This window comes from Chaetodon trifascialis, chromosome 3, assembly GCF_039877785.1.
Source record: "Chaetodon trifascialis isolate fChaTrf1 chromosome 3, fChaTrf1.hap1, whole genome shotgun sequence".
NCBI classification, from domain to species: Eukaryota; Metazoa; Chordata; class Actinopteri; order Chaetodontiformes; family Chaetodontidae; genus Chaetodon; species Chaetodon trifascialis.
The window spans coordinates 18674883-18699190 of record NC_092058.1 but is presented as its reverse complement, the minus strand read 5'-3'; the positions used below and the strand labels follow the sequence as shown (position 1 = coordinate 18699190).

Here is a 24308-nt window from a genome sequence, read left to right as displayed (position 1 = left end):
CTCTCCCTCTTTTCTCTCCCTCCTACTTTCTCCTTTTCTCTTGCCGTCATCACCAGCCACGACTACTGTAGCTGCTGGAACACCAGAAGCGATTAATTGATGACGAGTCAAAAGGGAAAAGGAGGAGAGAGAAACGGGTGAGAATAGAGGGGAGAGAGGGGAAGTGACGGTGCTCAAAGTGCGGACTAACATCTGCAAAAAAAAAAAAAAAAGAAAGTGTGTGTGTGTGTGTGTGGGGGGGGGGGGTGAGAGACGTAAAGAAAAGGAAAGAACTGAAGACACCTGGTTCTCGTCAGAGCACCCTCCACCCAGCCACACACACACGCACACACACAAACTTTGAGGTTTGTTAGGATTTATCCTGCTTACATTTCTCCTCTGCTATGCATCATTTCATGTCTACACCCGTGGCCGGCACCTCAACCGAGTGCCACACACTCTCCACTGCACTCTCACTTTTCCACCTCTCCTTCCTCTCGCCCTGTAACTCTGCTCTTTGTTTTCCCTTCCTCCCTGCTCGATGATGGGGCAGAACTGGTCTTCGCCCCCTCTTCCCTTTCTTCCCTCTCTCTTCCCTCTCTCCTGCTCTGTTCTTTCTGGGGAGGCAGACAGGCCACATTCCACAGGGAGGCCCAGGCGCCCTTTTCTGACACGTCTCAGCATTACACCCCTCCCTCATCCCTGTATTCCTCCTCTCCACCCCACCAATGCCCCCCCTACCCCAACCCCAAAGTGCTGCCTCTTTGCCCCTCCTTTTACCTCACTTCTCTCTGGCTATATGTCCCATCATCCAGACCATCTACAGCATCTACCTGTGACCCTCTTTTATCTGTCTGTCTGTCTGTCTGTGAGAAAAACCAAAACATTTCAAGAGCAGAGGACAGAGTCAGAGAAAGATGGACACACCGAAAGACAGACAGAAGACAGAGAGAGGCCAGTGGAGGGGTTTGACGGCTGGAGATGGCTGTGATTTCACTCAGGTTCCCAAGGGGCCCTTGGAAAAGACGGCTTTGTGTTCTGACAACACCACGCTGTCAGGAGTTCTGTGTGTGTGTCTTTTCTGCTCCAGTGCGCACTGGCACTGGTGTTTAAGCACCAACACTAGTCTGCACTGCACCTTCAGGTGAGAGACTCAAGCGTGGAGGAGAGAGAAACAAGGAAGAGGAGGAGGAGGTATATACAAGACTTTCAGGTTGAGGCATGGGAGCAGGTTCTTATACAATGTTGTCAGGTAACCGGTGTCAGTATAGGTGCTGTCCTATACTACACCACCACTACACCAAAACTGGATTAAATCAAGGAGTGTGATGGAACAAGGGACCAAAAAAGTTAAAGATCTTGTGGACAGAGAGAAGTATTTGCAGATTTCAGAAAAGGAGATGTTTGACTGACATGTGAGATGGGACTAATTTTAAAATAGCCAAAACTGGTCTGCTCTCTGATTGAAATGGTCAGGATGAGAGAAAATAAGTTGCATAGTCTGTTACGAACCCTGTTCTGTGTTAGTTTGAAACTGGACACACAACACAACCTCCTAACTGAGCATATTTCAATACTTTTTTGAGGCCTTGAATTTCCCATAAATAAAAGTAGATTTTATGTTCTTCGGTTTCACGTTCTTTTATTTAAATAGAGAATGAATGAACGGAGAAGAAAAGGTGAGAAATGAAAGAGATGAATAAAGAAGAATCAGCTGGTCGTGATATCAGTGCAGCCACTCTGGAGTGCTCACTGGCACAGAACTCCCATCTTATCCACGAGGTGAGGAGGGGGGTGAGACAGAGGTGGAGGGATCGAGAGATGTGTGACGGCAACCAAAGGACTGGTAATACTGAGCAGAGATGACAGGGGCGCGCGCACACACGCACACACACTCACACATATATATAGAGAGGGAGTAAAAAAAGAAGACAAAATAAAGATGAAAAGAAAGAAGAAAATATGGAGTGTTCTGAACATTGACCACTTTATCATATGCTTACTTTCCACACAACTGGGCAGTAAAACAGCCTTAAACTAGCAAGAGGCTGCAGTGGCAGAAAGTATAACAGTAGCTCAGTTACAGAAAAATATCTATAGTACAGGAAAGACACACCTCTGCCTCATGACAACTCAAATCATTTCAATATGTGCAAATTTGAACAGAAGGCTCTAAATAGACACTGTGTACAATAAATGACTTTACCGCTGCCTGTTGTACGGTATGTGGATGTAACAGTTTTTGTGAGGTGAGGGTTGGGATCTGGAGGAAAGGTTGTGCTTGTCTTTCATGGCCCACAGCGGATAGAGGGAAAAAGAAGTACAGGGGAGAGAGGAAGAGAAAAAGATGGAAAGAAAGAGGGAGGTATGTTTGTGGTTGGTAACCTGCTCAAGAGAGGAAATACCAGCGTGCACACACACATATACACACACACAGGTGCAAAAACATAGAGAGCAGAGACACGTCCGAGAGAATAAAGACCTGCTTTGTATGAGCTACAGGTTTGGTGTTTATGTATGTGCATTTGTGCATGGCTGTGTGTGTGTGTGTGTGTGTGTGTGTGTGTGTGTGTGTGTGTGTGTGTGTGTGTGTGTGTGTCCTCGGATGAAGGTTGCTGAGGAAGCAGGGTGAGGATGCAGTCAGAGGAAGGAGGAGGGAGAGCACGACAGGAGTGAAGGGCCTTGAGTGTTCTTCATTCACCTAAGGCTCCATCTTTAGAATTAGGGGGAATGATTTTAGCAGCAAGGAGGAAACCCTGATTTTTTCCCCCCTGGGTTTCCCCGACTTGTAACTCAGCTGGTGTCAGAAAGCCCAGAACCCACACTGACCCTCTGTGATGGAGCAGACACAACACACACACAGAATGAGAGTTTTATGGAGTTGTAAATATTGACTACATGCTTGTACAGCCAGTACATAAATAGGACAATTTCTTTTCTCCTAATCTCTTCATCAATTGCAACAAATGCCACACCAATGGCTGACAAACATGAATCAGTCAGTTTCCATCATTAGATGACAACACCCAGCAGACATTCTTGTGCAGTTATGGATGAATGACTAATGTAGAGCCCTCTGGGTGAAAAAACATTTCAAAATGCTTTAAAATGTGTGTGCGTGTGTGCGTGTGTGCGTGTGTGTGTGTGTGTGTGTGTGTGTGTGTGTGTGCGTGTGTGTGGAGGTCTGGGTCCTTCAGAGAGTAATCAGAAAAGAACTATGTGGATTTTTGGGGAGAATGAGAAATAAAAATGCAGAATTTCATCCAAGAAGTTCCGGGAAGTTTGGAAATTCCATTTGACACAGTGGCCAGTGTGTGTGTGTGTGTGTGTGTGTGTGTGTGTGTGTGTGTGTGTGTGTGTGTGTGTGTGTGTCAGTCCTTCTGTGTGTGTGAAGGCACGAGGGTGTGTATGAAGGGGGGACTGACGCACAGGAGGCAAGATAAATAGCATAACTACAGACACTGCGCGCTGACGTGTCAAACACACACAAACACCACTTCATGGATCACCGAAAATATAAAACAGACTCTCCCACGCACACACTCTTTGAGCGTCCTATATCTCATGTGTGTTTGCATGCCATTGTGCGAGTGTGTGAGTATATGTCTGACCCCGACAACGGGCAGGACAAAATGGCCTCTCTCTCACCAAGGCAGAGCTTAAACGGCAGGTATGCCTTCTAATTTTTTCCCAGCCAGTAATGTGTAATAATATATCAGTGGGAACCTTGTGTGTATGAATTATTATGGTGAACTTTGTCCCAGTGGAATTAGTTGGCACATTATGAACGGTTGATAATTAAAGCACTGACGAGCCAACCTGTCAGAGCTTTTCACCATTCGCACAAGCACGGCTGACAATTACCAGAGTGTGGTCGACTGCGTGTTGTCACATCTGTACATTATGTAACGCCCTGGTGTGTACATGCTGTTCTAGACAATGTACTGTACATACACACACAGGTTGCACAAGTAGGAGGTGTTGCAAAACAAGTCTCACAAGCACGTATAAGTAGATCTGTAAACACAGTGTCAATCACATACAGGTCCAGACGCACGCGCACACATGCATACATACACACACCTGCTGCTGTTGCAGGTGCAGTAAGTCGACCGGGCTGATCTCTCCGTTGGTGTCTCCGTTTGACCCGCCCTCTCTACCTCCCCCTCCATCTGATTGGCTGCTGAGGCTGCTGACTCCGTTCTGGTTGGACGGTGTCGTTCGAATGGTCTCAGAGGCTGATTCCACCATCATCACTGGCACCTGAGAGGGAAGGGGGGGGGGGCAAGACAACACAGAGATTGAACAAAAGTGACCAGGGCAGTTTGAGCAGAAAGCCTGCTCCCATGTGAGTGAACAAACAAGGCACATAACTAAAGTAAACACACGCAGAGATAGAGAAGGGAACTGCGTGTGTTTATGGGCATGCAAGTGTGTGTGTGTGTGTGTGTGTGTGTGTGTGTGTGTGTGTGTGTGTGTGTGTGTGTGTGTGTGTGCATGTGTACTTTGAGAAAAAGGCTTTTGGTCACGAAGCACATGCACACAAACATGCCCAAGTAGCCACAAAGCAACACCTGAAGCAGACACTTTTTTGTCTGTCATGTAAATGTGTGTCTAGGAGCGTACGCATGGATTAGGATCAGACGTGCAGCAAATCTAAACTGACAAGGCTGTTAATACTCTGCTATATAGTTAAATAACACAGACATTTCTCCAATAATCAGAGGTGGCATGTGTGCGCTGTGTGAGAGCCATGAGCAGGTTGGTCTTTGACAACGATGTGTTTGATGCACCTTCATAGGGCCTCTCTAATTAGAGCGTGTTCCTTCCACAAAACCTGACAAAACGAGCCGTTCCTGGATGTGTTGTTGTTTTTGAGAAACAACGCCTCGCAAACACACAGGCGCATTTGCCATCGTTAGGAGCCTGAGCGTGGGAGAGAGGAGACACAGATACACACACGTACGTGTGCAGAACACACACAAGGCAGCGAGCACAAAACAAAACAAACCTTCATACAAGCACGCAGGCTGTGAACTCCTAATGACAAGCTCAATCTCGTCTTTCTGCCTCATCCAGTTTTAGAAATTAACACACGGGAGCGCATATAGTTTTTAAGGGGAAAGTTCTAATGCTTTTATTTCAGCAACCCAGGGTGGGTACACAAAACGCCATCGAGGCATTGTACCCGCTGTCTCTGTGCGGCTGCGTGTGTGTGTGTGTATGCAGGCATTTTTCAGAGGCGTACAACCCATGCCTTCTGGGGAAACAATAAAAGGCATTTGATGAGAGAATCTAACTTTTCTTTTCCTCTGAGGCAAGAGCAGGTGAACCTCTGTGTGTGAGTGTGTGTGTGTGTGTTTTTCTGAGACTCTGACAGCAGGTGAGGGTGTGAGAGAGCGCTGGTGGCTCTGTTAATGGAATGCTGCCAGATGCTTGCTGAGGTACGGGGACCTGAGCACGTCTGTGTGTGCGTCTGCGTATGTGTGTGTGTGTGTGTGCGCGCCACCTAAAGGGTCATTCCACCCAAATCCCTCAAAAACATAACGAATGGTATCTAGCCACGCAGATAGTTTGGCCATAATTTTCAACGTTTTCTTGTCTGACTTGTCTGCTGTTGCCTGAATACAAAGTGAACAGAATTTTGTTCGTGCAACTAAATGCACAGAAAGGAAACGACATTTAAAAAATCCACAGCAAATGGTCTTTTCATACTTTGTCTGGAATCGGCGAGGCGTTTGCTAAGAAATATGGACATTTTTATTATGGAAAGACAATAGTGTTGAGTGTTTCAAATGTCATTTTTCAAAGCTTTGAGCTGCACACACAAAATTCCATTCACCATTGGATTGGGATGCTTAAGAGGTGGATTTCTCAAGGCCTGGGCACATAAAACAAAAAATTTGTATAGCTTGATGCCACTGAGGGTTAAAAGAGAAAACATATATTTTTCTGAGACTGAAATATTCTTGACCTTGACAGCTGAGTACAACTTGTTTTGTCACTTGTAGTTTTTTTTTATTATTTGGGTGAGGTAAATGTTTAAAAGCACAGGGTGCTTATGGACAGACTTCACCAGACTTCTCACCTAACAAGCCGCCTGTCTGAAAACCACAAATCACACTGCAGTATTTTTCCTCCCCATTGACCCTCTTCTGTCTCCCTCCTGGCACCCATCCGCCTGTGAAGTTAAGACTGAGAAGTCGAGCGTTATTGTGACATTTAAAGCTAGTCGCTTAATCTCCAACCTCATTCCTCTTCCCAGCACTTTCTCCTCTCTTCAGCCTTCCTTCCATCTCCTCCCGCCTCTGTCCAGACCCCCTGCTAGGTCAAACTGCTCCCTGAGGTAATATTATGAAGCAGAGCATCGTGCAGAGTGATCAACAGATCCCGCCGCACACTCCAATGACTTTGCAGTGCAGTAGAAACTCCTCACATCATCACACGTCTCACTAAGCATGAATCACCGGCCTGCTATCTAGCCCACACTATACTGCGCTGGGCTGTAATGTACTGTACACCCATCTGCTTCTTACTCTTCCTCATTGACCTTATTAGCAATAAGGGGAAGAGAGATAAAGACAGACAGAGAGATAGAGCTTGCAGGTGGACAAGGACCTAATGGGAAAGTGGGGAGTGTGTAAAGATGGGAGCGAATGCCCTCTCTTTCACACACACAGACACACAGGCGGTGTGGTATGCTCGTCTAAAGGGTGTGTACTCTGTCATATCCTGTAATGGGTGTATATAAGCTGGTGTAATGGAGGTCGGGAAAAAGGCAGGGGCATAAATCTACCCTGAAGTCTCTGATTAGGGCTATGATACACACACACACACACACACACACACACACACACACACACGTACACTGCTTTAAGTTTAAGTGTTTCTGGCAGCGAAGAGGAGCTGCCCGTGCAGAGGCCTGCCTCAACCCGCTACTCACTCTATCTGTGTGTCTCTTTCTCGCTTTCTCTACATGCTCAGACCCCCTCCACCTGAACCCCTGACCTGAGAGCGCGTTGGGAGAGACATTCCCACTACCCCGAGGGGACCGAGCGAGGGAGGGAAGGAGGAGCGCAGATCAGAGAGATAAAGAATGCGTTTGGAGGAGAGGGAAATAAAAGGCCTCCTCTGCCTTTTAATTGGGATGGAGAAGAGAAGAGGGGAAATGGGACTCAACATGTTTCTGATGACTCTGATGTATACGTGTGTGTGTTTGTCTAAGAGGCTGACAACTACCTTTGTACTGTAATGGATTAGCTCACAGCAAACACTGGGTGCATATGTGTGTGTGTGTGTGTGCGTCTTGTGTGATTGACGAGCGGAGAGGAGCTGGGATGAGTCCTGTTTCGACACGTCAGCTTGTTCAGATGTTCCCAAAAAATTTTGCACTAATAATCATCAGAACGCTCGCTCTGTTCCTTCCCACTGCTCTGGGTGTGCGGAGTTCAAACAAGCCGAGCCAAATGCCCAGCGAGCTGGCTCACAACTGCTGACTCTCAGGCTTTGTTGGAGGGGATTGGCTCTGTCAGATTCCTCCTGGTCACAGCTCGTCAGATCCGTAAAGCCGGACCGGTTTCACTTTCTGTGAATGTGCGTGTGTGTGGGAGAGAGAGAGAGAGGGTTGTGTACAGTGTGTATTTATGTGTGCATCTGTGTTTACAGCAGCTTAGTGAGATAATAAGTCTTTATCATGTTATGCCTCATGTGGGAATATTTCCAGCAGTCCCAGAACGCCTGTTCTGTTTCCTCCGCCTTGCATCAGCTCGCAGGAACGCTGCTTATTAGGCAAAGAACTGAGGGAATAAGGGTGGGAGGGAGAAGAGGGAGAAGGAGGGAGAAGGAGGGAGGGGGGTAGGGGAAAAAAATTGTCTGTACCAGTATCTACACTCCATCATCTATCTACTTTCATCTGACTCTTGAATTATCCGTCTTTCTCCTACTCCCTGCATGCTGTCTTTCTCCCCCTGGTTATGCCTGGTAACTAGTGGCAGGCTCAACCCTGGAAAACATTAAAGTTTTCACCCTGAAATAGAATCCACATAGGTTATTTCTATGATCTTTGATAGTTCAATCAATATTTGTGTGCAAGAGAAACACTCTTCCCGGAGACACAAATCTGAGGAATTGGAGCTCTAACCTGTTTTGTAATCAGGAAACAGAATTTGGAGGAGCCTCTGTTCACAATGAGTGGCTGTGTGGATTCACAAAATATTTGCTTTAGCTGTTACACCCGAAGGGGCTTCATTTAATTATAATTGACAGTCGCGAACTGTCATTGTGACCACAAAATGTCCCATTTACTGAGTGAGTGGGGGAGCTCCAGGATCCGTCTCTTAAAAGCGTCACAAAGGGTCTGAGCTATTTTATTTCTGTGACGGAACATGAGCACTGACACACATAGTCAGATCATAACTTAGTAAACACTAACACACCCATGTTCTTACTCTCGCCCTGCAAACTGGCAAAGACTCCTCCACTAAGTAAACCGTGACACTGGCCCCGAGGGAATCTTCTTTAACCCCAAACCCAAGAACAAACCCATCTATCAGGTCTGGGCTCTTCCGTCTCCATTAATCACTCTTTAGGTTTACGTGCGAGAGATGCAACTAGAAACACTGAACAAAGTGAAAAGCAATAAAAAAAAAAAGTCTGGTACGGCGAGGCACTTAGTGGAGGTGTATGCGCAAAAGAAAAGAGATAAGTAAACACGGGTTGTACTATTAACCTTCCTGTAGTGAAACTGCAGCAGTGACTATTGGAGAGACAAGGTGTTGACAAGGTGTATAATCATAGTTTCAGGGCAGAGTTTCCACCACAGCTCTGCACCTTCTATACATCCTGCTACTTAAGCACCTTTCTCTTTATCTCTCTCTGCAAACAGATATTTAAATATTTAACTAACTAGGCTCTCTTGCGCATGAGAAGACATGTTGATTCAAAGAACAACATCACCCTCAATGCAAATGAATAACTGACAGTTTGTGCGTGTTTTAAAGCAAATCTGCACCACTGCGTCACTGCAATTCAGCCGCTGTACAAGGTGAAGCTTTTTCTTGCTTTTTTTTTCCCTTTCAGTTTTTTTTTTCAATTGCCTACGTACACATTTTTTACTGACTCCATTTGAATACTTCTCACATTTTGTCAGTAAATGGTTGAGAAAAGTGAGGCATTTTATTGAATCTCAGTCCATTTAAAATTATGGTTCTTTCATAAATGTATGAAAATCGTGTGATCTAAGCTTGAAATACACAAGTGTAGTTAACAACAGTCCCACTCTGTACATCTATATGTTTCAGACATCTTCTTTGCTCTCCGGTATCCAGAAGAATGACAGAAGGGAGAGGAAGAGGGATAGGAGGGATATCTGCGTGGCATTTCTGAGCTGACGTGTATTAGCTTCAATAAAAAGAGAATGAGGTCAGAGGAAAGCTGAAGAAATAACACACATATTCTCACACGAGCGAGCACGCACATAAAAAACATACTGCACAAATTCTTTTTCCATCACTTCAAGTTTGGTTGTTTCCTCAGCAGCTGGCCGTTGCTACATGCTAGCCAGATTTGCAGCAGGATACCAGACCAGAGCAGCCAGGTAGTCTTCCACACAGAGCTGAAGCTAGCAGCTAACAGCACCGCTCCAGGCTACTCTGGCTGGCAGCCAGCGCTAACAGGTTGGCTAACAGCAAAGGGCTAATGCTAAATGTCTGCGGCTGCCCTGGCCCCACTCCAGTGCTAACAGGTGAACTCCATTATCCCACAGACAGATAGTCAGTAAGATGTGGGCCAATATCTACTACTGGCTGGCTGGCTGGCTGGCTGGCTGGCTGGCTGGCTTCAAAGCGCATCATCAACCCAGAGAGAGAGAGGCTAGCAGCACTGGCCTATCGTCTGACCTCCAGCATGCTGTGCAGCTGGCTAATGAAGAAGCCAGTGCTGTTGTTGGGGGAGTAGAGAGAAGAAGAGAGGGGCTAAGAGTGCAGATGATAAGAAAATCCCCTGCTATATAAACATGGGGAATTCTTCTATACTTCTGCAGGACTGTCTGCCATATGGCGTTCACTTCGTCTGAGTATCCAAGCGAGAATTTGCGTGTGCATGCAGCCTCTGCACGTGTGCTTTTCTGTGTATCGCCTGTACAGTATGAAACCTGCCATATACGTTGTTTCCTCTCCTCTCTGGCATGTATGTCTGTGTGCGCGTCCATGTGTGAATTGTGTGTCTGCTTGCCCGCCTGCAGTTCTCTGAAGACAAAGTCCCTGTTTACAGAGCCCATAAAGATTAGCCTCCCTCGGTCAGGTGGGTTCTGGAGCCATAGGTAAACACACAGCACATTCCGCACCGATGAGATCGCTCCGTATGTGTGTATGACCGGGGCAAACATACACTCCTGCCTTCACCTCGACCCTTCCTTTAGAGTGCAGTAAGTGATTTACCAGCTTGCAGACTGCTGTCTGTTCGAAAATACTGAAGACAGACACAAAGATACACACACACACACCGCACACACAAATATTTGTAGAAGGAGCGGACTTCATGCACACCTCATTTATCTGAGCCTAAAATCACGGGTTGTACATTCCTAAAGAGGTAAAGCTTGCGTACGTGTGTGTGTGTGTGCCCGTGTGCCAGTTGGAAATCATCCTGTGATCATGAGGATGAAAAATCCCCGCTTTCCCCTTCATCTCCCCTCTGTCCTGAGAGGTAACGGAGGCTGAGGTCAGGTTATGACAGTCCACACAGCTAATACTCAGATTGTATTTAACATGGTGGAACAGAGGTGAAGAGGGGAGGAGGAGGAATGGAGGGCAAGAAGGAGAGGAGCTTGGGAAAAAAAAAAGGTGACGTGCCTTTATTTGGATCTGAAACCAGCTAGAGCGCCGCGGAGCAATTAGCAGCTCTGTCCTACGAGAGCTCTTTATTAGAATGACCTTCACTGTGAGGGGGGAGGAAGGGAGGAGGAGGGAGACAGGGAGGGAGAGAGAGAGAAAGGGAGAAGAATAAAGATTTTAAGAGAGACAGATGAAAAGGTGTCAGCGGGGAAATGGACAAATGACATGAAGGTGAAACAGATGAGTAAACTGAGGCTTAAGCACATGGAGATTTAATTCTAGTATTTGTGCGACAGATGTGGTGAATTTGATCTGTTTGACCCTCAGTGCACCATGTACCAAAAAACAGGTTGACATGGGGGACAGGACTGGAAATGTGTGCATGTCTGCGCAAGGCCACGTGACTGTCAAGAATATGTGAACGCTCAGGCCTTTTAACTATATGAAAAGAAGACAATCCTTCACTTCACACTGAGAGAACCTACAATTCTAACAAGACACTGCTCCATTCCTGACACTGACACTCTCCACCTTAACCAAATAAATTGCTAACTTCCTAACTTTAATTACAAGGAACAATTTGGATTTTATTCCATGAAAAAGACAAAACTGTGGCAGAAATAGACAGAGGAAGCATATTTTCTGAAGAGGTAAATTTGTTGTACTTGCCTTAAGGTGAGATATAATTTCATTGAAAATCAGAATTTGCATTATAAGGAAGATAAAGAGAATAGATTTAATATTACCTGAAAATGAGCAACAGCGACGTACAATAATAAAGGGTTACAATGGATTTAAAAACTGGTGGTGTAAAAAATATAAATAAATATATATCAAAGTGGACATGATATAATTTTAAACATCAGCTTTCAAGTCGGGCACTTTGCATTTCCTAGTTAATTAATAGATTGGATCAGAGCGAGTTTAATCAAATATAATTGAATAAGTCCACAGTAAAAACAGGCCAGACTTTAAAGGAGACATGCGGAGAAAATGATAGCATGTCCACTTTTCAAATTAATTGAATTTTAGTACTTTTGAACTTGGTCCAAGCTGTTACAGAGGTAATTAATTCACATCCTATCCAAAAGTGCTAAAACAAGATGATATCCCTGAGCATTCAGCATGACGGTGCGTGTGCACACACGCGGGCACACACACATACACACGCACACTTTTCTTTCAAAAGAGCTAAATAAAAATCAACACTGTTGCACACCAGTGACAGTCTATAATGTATTCCATGTAATTGTTAGTTTTCTGTTCTTCTTGCTCTTTTCTCCTTACTTTTGTCTTACAGGCCACAACTAAAATATTAATAATTTCTAAGGCGGTTCTCATTGTATTAAAAAATGTCTCCTTTATAATTTATCAGAGAAAGAAAAATCTTTGTTATAGTGACAAGCATGCTAATTAATAGAAGTAGAAGGAACATTGAGAGAAGTCATACTAATTTGGAACATGCTAATATTAATAGAATAATTTATGGCACAGTATAAATAAATTAATAGAGTATTTCGTTTGAAAAAGGGATGCCTTCAATTCAATTTAGGAGAAAAGAGCAAAAAAAAAAATGTCTGCCTCTTGGACAAGGACATTAATAACAGTGCTCTATCATCAGAAGAGAAACGGAAGAGACAAACTAAACATGCACTGTTCACTTTTAAAACGCATCAATATTTCAGTCACCTAATGAAAATTGGATGAGCAACACTTGTATTTCCTGCCTTGTTATTTTCATTTGCTGTTTAAGGACTTTTTGACTGGCAAATTTGTGCAGAATGTGCGAAAGGCGGAACATTTAGGCTACTTTTTTTTTCCTTTAAATGAGATGCCTCTTCCTCTTCCCATTGGCTTCACGTAAACTAACAGCTGTGTGCCAGGCAGTGAGTGAGAGAGGCAGAGAAATAGAAGGAGCGAGAGAGAGAGAGAGAGAGAGAGCAACAAAGACAGAGAGTGAGAGAGAGAAGTGGACTGGGTCATTACCATCCTTATTACTCCTCATTAAAATACACCCATCACAAAGACATTCTGCTGTGTATGTGTGTGTATGCGCTTGCACGCACACGCATGTGACCGAGCAAGTGCATGCGCCTGTTTCTGGTGTTCCTGATGTGCACATGTGCGTCCTTATGCAAAAGTGACAAAAAAAGAACAATATAATTGGAGAAATGTACGCAGTAATAATAGGTATTCAGAAAATGATAATTCATATTAAACAGGGTGCACAAAGTCAGCCTCATTTGCATGTTTTAGATTATATGCATTTCAAAAGTAATTTCCGCAGGGCATATGAATGACATTAATTCCCGGGCGGGTTCTGCTATAGACCTCAAACTATCAAACACTCAAACATTTAACAGATGAAAAAAAGAGGGAGCTGGTGCCTTGGCAAGGGGAGATTTCAAGGTTAAAGTATTTGAATGTGAATTTTTAAACTTCTGTCTTGGTTTGTTTAAAGTTGCTCCACAGCTAGACTAAGAGTTCCATTAATTTGGAGATTCACTGAACCACAGATGAGGTTTTTTCTTACTCAGCTTTATGTGTGCATATGTGTGCGCGCGTGCGTGCGTGTGTTTTCCTGTACCAGTCCGAGAAAGACACCTCTCCTCCTAATCCACCACCATTTCCTCAGCAATAAGCCTGAATTGGTTTGACTCACTTTGTGAGTCATGTGCCTGTGTCACTCCAGAACCAGACCAGCACGATCCAACAAAGAGAGAGAGAAGACAGAGCCCCGATAAGCCCACGTTAGCTGACCCTAAGTGATGGAGGGGAAAGAAAAAGTGATGAGAAAAGGCATGCGGAGAGGGAGGGTGACGGGGGACAATGTGAGGAGCAGGGAGAAGGAGAGGGAGACAGAGGGTTCCCTCTCCTCTTCTGTTCAAGCTGAGAGGAAGACCCGGGGGCAGGAAACAGGCTGGATGAATGTGTGATTCCAGTGGAAAACTCTGGATGCCATGGACAACATTCTTCTCTTATTAGGGAATCTGGTCTGTAGCCACATTATAGCGCCTGACTCATTACTGCGTATGTGTGTGTCTATCAGACAGACACACATCACACACATACACACACATACACACACCATCAAGATGTTCCCCACCTGTTATTCTCGCTAAGTTTTGGCCAGCGCACAAAGTAATAGCGAGAGGAGAGGGGAAAAATTGCGAGAAGAAAGCGCATAAGACGGGAAAACTAGAGAGCTCGGCATGTCTGTGTCTTGTTTGTGGTTTTGTCTTCATCTGTAAACAGAGCTGCTGCTGTGAGTGTGTTAGCATGTCATTATCTCATTAAGAATTGATGGCTTCTGCACAGACGGTTCAAACAGTTTTGTTTGTGAGCGTTCAACGACTGATGTTGTACAAACACAACAACCACAAAACACACATATCCTACAGTGCGGCATGACACACACAGATGCGAGGAGATGGTAGCAAACCTCCTGCCGCTTCATACGCACGCTTACTTAACAGAATCCCTGTCCGGGTGTGTTCGTCTAAAAGCACAGACTTTAAGAAAATACATTGATGGACAAAAGTGGCACTTCTCCCTCTTCATCCCTGCCTCCCTCTCCTGTCTCTGTGTCCCCCCTGGCCACCTTTTTTTGTTGCTGATGTTTAAGCACTCTCAATGATGTGAAGCATTTTGTGTAAGCAGACTTCAGAGAGTGAAGGGGGGGAGTGAGGAGGAGTTGGGGAGCATATCTAGGGGCAATAAAAGTGGGCTAATTGGGGCCTGGGAAACATGTTTGTTTTCTCGCTTGTTCTTTTTTTCCCCCCTTTCATTTTTTTTCCCAGCCAGTCACAGCAGATCTGCTCATCTGAGAGGGACAAGTGGAGAAAGCAAAGAGGATTAGATTCTGGTAAGACACAACTCGTTGCACACGCACACACATGTACGTTTGAATGTGCCACTGCGCTCTGCAGACGCACACACACAAATGAGACTTAACATGCCATGAGGCAGCTGTGGGGTGTGCGTATTGAACAAGATCTGTCTGTCTGAACCAAATGACCAACAGGGTGCAGGGCCCTCCATTGGTCCACTCACGCCGCATCGATATGCTGCCGCTCTGTCTATTCAGCAGCAAAGAGCTTTCCTATGGCTGTGGCTCCACACTGGATCAATGCTATGAGCAATGCAGACAAACTGCTGCTAAACAGACCAGCCCCTGCCTTGAGAGACCCACCACCGCACCGGCTCCCCCAGGCTCGGATCGTTCGCCTAATGGAGGTCTCCGCTGGGGCCCCCGAGGGCCCCTTACGACCAAACAGGCCCCCAAGGATTCAACCCCCCTTCTCTCCTCAATCTCTCTGACTGTCATCCCCCTATCCCTCAATCGTTCCTCCATCCACACAGTTGTATCGACCTCCTTCTCTTTAATCAGGAGCGCTGACGTGTCCTCATGTGTGCGTTTGCGTGCAACAACATCCACTCTAACATGGAGTGTGTGTGTGTGTTTCAACTGTAAGTCCAGTTTGACTGGTTCAGGTAGTGAAAAAGAGAAAGGGAGAAAAAATCCCTCTCTCTCTCTCTCTCTCTCTCTCTCTCTCACCCTCCCCCCCGAAGGTTGCTGGGATCCCTCACCACATGACTCCTGACTAGTCATTCTCCTCACCCCTGCATTTGTCTACTTTAATAACAGTGAAAATAGCAAGAGATGAAAAAAGAGCGATGGAAAGAACCTGCATATTTGTCATTTCCGATTGTTTACCTTTTTCACGGCAAATTGATTTTTACATCTCCTGTTACTGGAAGCTCTCTGAGCTCGACTGCCAGGCCTGTCTGGCTCTGGCCTCAGCTGCCAAGCCCGTCTCTGGGCTTTATGACCTGGCTCTGGGGAGGACTTTTAAGGCTTTCAACTCACAAGTCATTTCAATGATACAATACTGCTTTTGTCCTAACCACCTTTGTTGTTTTCTTTCTCTCCCCCACCAGCTTTCACTCTCTTTCTTTTTTCTCTTCTCTTTTCATCTCTTGTTCCCTTTTTTTTGCTGGCTGTGAGTGTGAGCTGCTAAGACTCTAACCATTTTCTTGTCCATACCTGTTTGTTTGCAGAAAAGGTGGACTTGTTGCATCATGACGGGTTGACAATCAGAAAAGATGTGCTTATAGGGCAGACATACGCACACTAAAAACCTCCAGCTGACATTTCAGGCTCGCTGTGGGGCGAGCCTGGTTGAAGCAGGCTAGAGTTTCACTGTGGTGGCCTGGGCGGTGCGCTGTGGTTCGGATCTTCCTGGGTTCTGGTAGGACTTGAGGTTTGCCTGCAGGGACCTCCAGTGAGCCAGGCAGCAGGCCTGAGCTAAACTGAGGCCAGAGCCAGGAATAGTCCTCAGTGCAGAGGGCAGGCCTAATGGTGTGTTTGTAAGGGCGAACCCAAACAAACAACCTGCAGTTTGAATTGAAGGACTGAGTGAGGCTACAGCCAGATGCTGTCGAACGGGAGAAACACACACAAACACACGCAAACACACAGTGTGTATGTATACAGAGAAGCAGGGGTTGAAATAGACTTGTGGCAAAAGAAGCACACCACGTACCTCCAGACTGAAGTCATGGCATCAGCCTCACTGCCGCGCAAATATCTGGACCTCTGCTTTACACACAGCATCTGTATGTGTGTGCGTGTGTGTGTGTGTGTATGCTGAAGTTCCACCGTTTTGCTCCATATTCACATTAATGAGAAAAAAAGGGCCAGAAAACCTCTCCTCTAATTACTCCCCAAGGAGCGAGGTTTCAGCATGGACATGGTGCATAAACAAATACATGTTCATGCACACATACACACCCTGACACACACACACACATACAGTATATGCTGATAGATCTGAAATAGCATGAGGCTGACATTTAATGTATTCACCTGTTGAAAAGTGTGTGTATGGGAGCATGTGTGAAAGTGAAAGCGAGGATAATAAGGGTAATATTATTATTGTGGAAGGTAAGGACATCTGCTAATTAGAACTCAAACAAGTGTGTGTGTGTGTGGGTGGGTGGGTGTACACGTAGTAAAGGGTATTTCATAAACAAACATTAACACCATTCACCTTACAATTAGACCCTTCTAAACTTCGCCTACACAAAGTGGTTGAACTCAGTCCAATCTCTTGTAAGGGCAAATCTAAATGGGGCTTTACCATGAAAACGCTTCTCTTGCTTTACATGCGTCAGTGTGCACATGAGCGTGTGTGTGTGTGTGTGTTACAGCGACAGAGGAGACTGACAGAGAGATTAAGGTTGCAAACATAAGGTCAATGTTTTTATGAAACTGCTGTCTTTGTCTCACTGCATCAGTTCTGACTTTTCTGCATTTAATAGCAGCTTTAATTCAGCCAATGTTAGCCTGCAGCAGCTTTTAACAACTATAATAGTCTTATTCAGTACACACACACGCACACACACACACTCTCTCACACGCACACATACCTTATTTGAAAACCTGCTCACACTTAGACAAAGAAGGAGAGATATATGACAAAATCAGGCAATCACTTTTTTCTGTCTGAGAGTGAATATTTGGGAAGGGAGTCTTTGAGGCGCATGCATACACACACACACACACACACACACACACACACACACACACACACACACACACACACACACACACACTCCCTGCCCAGTGTTTGTGGTGGCTGAGCACAGCTGGTAACATCTGGATGTATTTTAGAAGTGTTTACATTTCCAAAATGCTGAAAAACTACACAGTGAGAGAGAAAGAAAGAGAGAGAATTCTGAAAAACACTGCAGGTGCCAGGAGTGTAATAAAGAGAGGAGCAAGTCCCAGAAGAAGATTGTTTAAAATCTATCACAGCAGAGTTAGTTCACTTCACACACACACACACACACACACACACACACACACACACACACACACACGCTCATAACCGTTGGCCAATTGCAGTTATTGCCATAATCCTAGTCCAACAATAACTGACATCTGGTGCACTAATTGGCAGGCTACAGCTTCTCTGTCTGAGTTTTGTCCCATCAAGCTTCCCTTACTGTAGCCGCTCAAATGAAAACGGAGACTCTGTGCTTCAGCTTCACTACACGAAGTGTCTTTTGCGCTTACCAGCTGACAACCACTCTTACGCACTCGCGGCCACACGCACACAACACAGCAATTTCCGCCGACACGCACACATGCAGATGCATGACTACACACACACACACACACACACACACACACACACACACACACACACACACACACACACACACAGAAAACAGCTGCATTTCCATTTTACTTCCCCTAAATGACGAAAACACAAAAACAGTTGGGACTTCATTCAGTCTAATCAAAGCTGACACTGAGTACATCTCTGTGAGATGACGTCAACAATGAAGAAACACACGCGCAAACACACACACATGCACTTTCACACACACACACACGCAGAGACCATAGGATGTAATTTCAGTGATTGGGTGTAATTTACTAGTGTAAGTTGAAACCAGACAGGGCAACTAGAGTGATCCCTGCCAGATCAAAAACAAACCATACACACTGGGGCTGGGACGGGGGCAGCGCGCGCACACACACACACACACACACACACACACACACACACACACACACACACACTGAAGGTATACTGAAAAGTAACACAGTCACAGAGATCCAGGCCCAGACTGTGTAAGGTGTTAAAAATGGCAACGTGCTTGAATGTACAAGAAAGAGTATTTGAATACTGTCCCACGCAAAGTGTCCTTGGGATCACTCTAATCCTCTCAGGTATGCCACTTTCCCATGGTCCAACCTAACCTCAGAACACACACACACACACGCACACACGCACGCACACACACACACACACACACACACACACACACACACACGCACACACAGGGGAGATTATTAAAGAGACCTCGTGGCACATGGAGGTTCCTGATGGATTTAACATCAGGAATGATTGTTAACTTTTAGGACTAAAAAGACTTGGAGTGACTCCTGAGAAAAACGGAGCTCTTAGCCAGACACATGGATCACATGACAACTGGGCCGCAGCAGCAGGGACCCCTGGGAAAACGGCACAGTGCCATCTCTCAGATCACAAAGACTCAGGAGCCTAGCAGTAATGACGCCGTGCAGCTCTATCATATTTAGGCATGAATGCACCGTTCACATGTGCAGAAGGTTGAAGTGGGTTTTGACGTGAATGTGTGCATCACAGTCAAGTGGTTAAAAAAAAAAAGATAATCACCATGAAATAAATTAAACCTATTAAGAGGAACATATGCTCAAGGTGACAGAAGAAATTAATTTGGCTCAACTATTGAGACCCATACCTCCACCCTGCTATAGGATTTCTACCAAACTAATTATCACGCTCCACTTTCAGAAATAATAAGGAAAGTACTTAATAGGTTAGGATTCAACCCTGCATTCATATGTCCATTTAACATCCCTGCTTTCATGCCTACACACTCTTGCCTTAATGCAATTTCACATCCATGATTTAAAATAGGGGAAGGAATTATATTTCAAGTGGTGTCAGGATTAGAATATACAAGCAGTGATATTAAAATACTGTAAGGTCTTGTCTGTGTGTGTGTGTGTGTGTGTGCGTCGAGCCTTTCTGAGTGGCTGAAGCAGAGGTAAAGATGTTAAATAATGTTTTTGTCACAGTTTAGGACGATGGAGGAATTACAATGAAACCACAGATCTCTGATTAGTCTTCTCTCACTGTATATTAATTTTGCTCCTTCTCTGCTTTCTGCTGGTTCGGAGTTTAATTTTTAAACAGAGCACAGATTATGAAAAGACCCCCAAGTGTGTGCTCCTCCGCCAGCAACCCAAGTCTGTTTATCTAGTCAGCCATTCGCTCCAATTATAACAACATCCAAATGCAACTATTGTTTCATTTCGAACACTCTTTAAAATTAAAATCACTTTTTTGTGTTTTTATCCCCTTACTTACGCGCCACTGAATTTGCATTTCGGCGCCCCAGGCTATGGAGAGAGCGCGAAGTCAAAATGCAGGTTAGGCCAGTTTTGTTCATTATCAGTGCAACAAAAGTTACGCATAAAATAAATGAATAAAAAGCCTGAGCAAGGCCTTAAGATGATCAAAATCATGTTTTTCCTTACTTATTTTTCAGAGAATTTAAACGCAGTGAACATTAATCATTCTGTGAACTACAGCTCGTTATTTACTTTTTTTTATCTAACACACCCTCCTGTCCTTTGCTTACTTCTCCCTTTGAGAGCTCTGTGTCTCTGTGAACGGCAACATGGCGCAAGTCAGGGAGAGAAAAGGAGTCAATATCCCGATGAGGTCTGAGAGGATTACTGTATGTCACTTCCTCCGACTACAGCTCACACTACAAAGTGGACTCCACACACACAGACCCCAAACATCTCCTGTCCCCAAAGGCATCAGCTGAGCTACTGTCAGAAACATCAAAATAAAATAATAAAGAAATAATAAAAGAATTATAGATATACAAAGAGTCTGAGAGGGAGAGGTCTATTAAGTGCTGTGGTTTTCTATTAAACTTTAGTGGAGGCGGGGGAGAAAAGGGGAAGAGGAGTTCACATTATCTAAGAGAATTCCAATTAACACTCTCCCCCTCAGTAATTAGCTACTAAAATAGCTAGCGAACAAACCCAAAATCCCAACCCTGACGCCACCACGCTGCCTAATTAATTCTCAAATCAGGAGCATTCGACGCAGAAAAGAACCTGATACTGTAGATGACAGACAGACTGGTCAGAATAAACCATGAGGACTGCTGTTAAGGTGTAAATTTAAAAAAAACAAAAAAACAAAAAAAACAACATAATACTGGCTGCTGGCTCGTGAGCTCTGTTTTTTGTTTCTCATCCTTTCCTCTGCAACCTTGTCTTACTTCTCTTTTGGATTTTTAAGAGAAAGAAATACTGTAGAGGACTTCCTGTAACTGCACTAGAGTAGAGCTAATTAATAGATACATTTAGTCAGAGGTAGAAAGCAAATACTATTTACCTCCACGAGGAATAAACGTTGGAAAAGTGAGATATAATAAGAGGAGGAGCACGGCGAATGAAGGGAATGAGGGCGGGGAGGCTGAAGCGACATAGCCAGAAAAGCAGATATCTTTTAGCCGCCTGACGCTCATTTGCTCCGTCACTGGTCAGTTCTTCCACTGTTTAATGCAAACAGATGAGGCCTTTTCTCGCTCTTTTTCCAAATCCTTTCTTTTTTAACGGTGGCTTCTTGGCCTCTGCAGTAACGTCAGCACAGCGTCTATTAAAACAGCATGTGTCCCAGACTGCTATACACACACACACACACACACACACACACACACACACAGAAACACACATACCCTCTGCACTTGGGACATTTTTTTGGTGAACTTTTAACCTCTTTCCATGCAGTGACATGTGGGACATAGGGGTTAAGGTGTGCCGAAAGGTTTTACTCACACTATATGTAGATAGAACAAACCCAATCAGAAGTAGGCATCAGTGTAAGCTGTATTAGGATGGTATCTATCTGCGGCTCTTATCAGTGGCCAGTACTGATGGAGAACACGACAGAGATAAACTCAATCAGCCAACAACCCACCTGGACACAAGGTGGGCTGAAAGATCCCACTCTAATAAAACCAGCCTAATTCATCTGCTTTTCAATATGCACATGGCGGCCTGTTTCAATTAGACCTCTAACACGCACACATATACTCGCACGCAACTTATGGACGATACAGTAATTCCAACAATTGCTTTTAATATATTGAGATAGCCATCAGGTAGATTTTACACTGATTTTTGCAGCCCACACACACACACAAACACATGTAAACGAAGTCTCACGCACACACGCGTACTGTAGACACAGTGGCACATTATAAAAAACACATGCTGTCACACGCTGATCTGTATCTGGACAAGTCAAACTGTGATAAAGTCACTCTTCAACTACAGCAATCGATGGAAGTAATTTATTTACCTCACCAGGCAATTTCTGCTCTGTCTTCAGGGAGAAGGAGAGAGGGGGAGAAAGAGGTGGAGAGAAAGAGGGGGAGAGAGACAGAGGGAGATTTGGCAAGCATGTGTGAGTGGTGTGTAAATTAATCTAGCAGCAGTGAGATCCAGAGCCATGTATAAGTCCATAAAACAAGAGGAGGTTAAAGCAGATCACATCATACATACACACATCAGGCAAAGGTCCAACACCAAAACCACTTCTTCCAGAGAGAGAAGAGACATGAAACGTCATCTAGGTTCCATTAATGTGATGTGCTATCCCTGGATGCCACTAAAAAGAGGGAAAAAAAGAACAGTTAAGAGTTCTTTCTCTTCCTTTTTCTTTCTTTCTTGCTTTCTCGCCATTCAAAAGCAACACGCACTGGAGAGAGGCCTGTCCACGGTCCTTAACTTTAACTCAATGAAATAAAAGGCACTTAACTAAGCCTCAATGACTGATACAAACACTGCTGCTGGCTGGTGCTCACACACATGCACACGCACACATGCAGACACACACTTATCCCACCTCCTCAGATGCTCATGCATATGCATGTCCATTGTGATTTATGCATCCTGGTGGGGGTGTGAGCCTATCTGAGAGCAAGGCCAACACACAGGTCAGCTCATTTGTAAATCAGTTGCCTATTTATGGATGTGTATGCGCGAGTGTTTGTGTGTGTATGTGCATATCAGTGGATGTTTGCGGCCATAAATCTGTGCGTATCTGCGTATGGGTAGAGGTCAGCGTTGGAAACAGGCTGATAATCACTGTAGCGCCTTCATTCATTATATTTACTGAATTATTTCCAGCTTCTGCTCTTGGTGTGTGTAAATCACACCAGTTCTGCACTATGGGTTGCCGTCCCTTCACTGTGTGTGTTTGTGTGTGTGTGTGTTCCAAGTCATGTCCGCTGAGTGCTGACTACTTCTGCCAACCAGCGCTGTGACCCTGCCTTCTGCAGCAGGAAGTCACCCAACTTTCTGACCTCTCTTATTATTCCCAGGGAAGGTTGGGGAAAAGCCTTTAGAAAAACGCCCTCCATCAGAATGGCTGTCAGTTAATGGGGTCCCCACGGTCTCTTCTATCTTTTGCACTGGATTATGGGTAAAAATAAGGCCAGGTCTACACCCGAAGAGGTGTTAGGGGTTAAACGTACGTTAATATGTGGCATAATCTGAGCATATAGCCCCCTTTGCACACAAAGTGAAGAAAAATGTGTGTGCTTGCCTTTGTGGAAATTCAGCGGTGTTGCTCCACCCTCCTTCCTTCTCCTCTGAACAACAGATTTGGGCTAATAGGGCAGCTGCTTGTCCCCCCCTCCCCTAAAACCCCGCTATGCTGCTCCCCTTGCAACCCTTCCACCCTGTCTCCCTTCCCAAAAAAAGCCCAGGAGGAAGCCTGTTGTTTTCGACTTGTTTTTGACACGGCTGTGAATGGAAAAGTTCCAACTGGAACGCTCATCCCTGAAAAAGTTGCATTTAATTTGTCCACTATTTTCCTTGAGTGGTGCTTAGGATATATTGCCAAATCATTAAAAAGATAGCAAAGAAAGGAATAAAACACAGTGTACCATGAGGCTGTCTGTTTATCCATCTATCTGGCTGTCTGTCTCTCCTTTTCTTTGCTACGTTGTCAACACAGGCAACAGTATCCCAGAAATAAACCCTGCATTAGGTCGGCCAGCAACCATGGTTTGTAACGTCATCAGTCAAAAACAACAGTTTAGACTCTCCACAATGCAAAAAAATATCATTTGGAAAGACTACAGCAAGTGTCTGGATATACAAAAAAGAAAATATGAAAATATTACAAGCTATTGCAACACAAAAAAATAATACCAGAAGAAACACTATCAAGATAAAACCTTCAAGCACACAATCAATCCCTTGCGGCATGTGTAAGTGAGCTTATAGAGATGTTTAAAATGGATTGGTAGTACAGCGAGTGCACGCCCAATCACACAAGACGGCAGAGTCTGACCTCTGTGTGTGTGAGTGGCAGTGTTTGTTTGCATGTGAGCATGTGTTTGTGTGTGTGTGTGTGTGTGTGTGTGTGTGTGTGTGTGTGTGTGTGTGTGTGTGTGTGTCGGAGGGGGGGGGTGTCCATGAGCGTAACTGGAGCCAAACTGTAAACCATATGCCACTCTCCCTCTGGTGCCAGCCACCCACCCCCGCAAACCAGACAAACACACACGCACACATATGCACAAACGCACATACACACATGCACACACGCAAGAGGCTTCCCTGTAAAAAAAAAAAAAAAAAAAGCCCCTCCACTTCATTAGGAAAGTAAACACAAGTGCTGTCTGAAGTGGCTAATTAGAGACTAATTACTCCCTGCTCGTTACTAATGCAAATTAGATTACGCTGCTTAACTTCCTCGTGTCCACAACGCTGCTGTTAATTGAGGCCTTTTGAAATTAAATTACCCGCTAATTAGCATATCAAAACCATTAATTCAGAGCAAGGAGGGGGAAAAAAACAACAACAAATGCCAAGTTTTGCTAATGCGTTTTGCTAATTGAATA

The 24308-nt window shown here is 44.8% G+C and overlaps 1 protein-coding gene across 5 annotated transcripts in view; it reads right to left on the bottom strand.

The window, feature by feature from the left end:
* The window catches only part of foxp4 (forkhead box P4), a 91057-nt gene that overhangs the window by 52927 nt on the left and 13822 nt on the right, over positions 1-24308 (bottom strand). For all 5 annotated transcript variants that reach the window (XM_070958521.1, XM_070958516.1, XM_070958518.1 and 2 more), the window contains exon 2: positions 4063-4242. In XM_070958521.1, the coding sequence (XP_070814622.1) occupies positions 4063-4233 (171 nt within the window). In that variant the 5' untranslated portion in view covers positions 4234-4242. The remainder of the gene's footprint in view (positions 1-4062; positions 4243-24308) is intronic.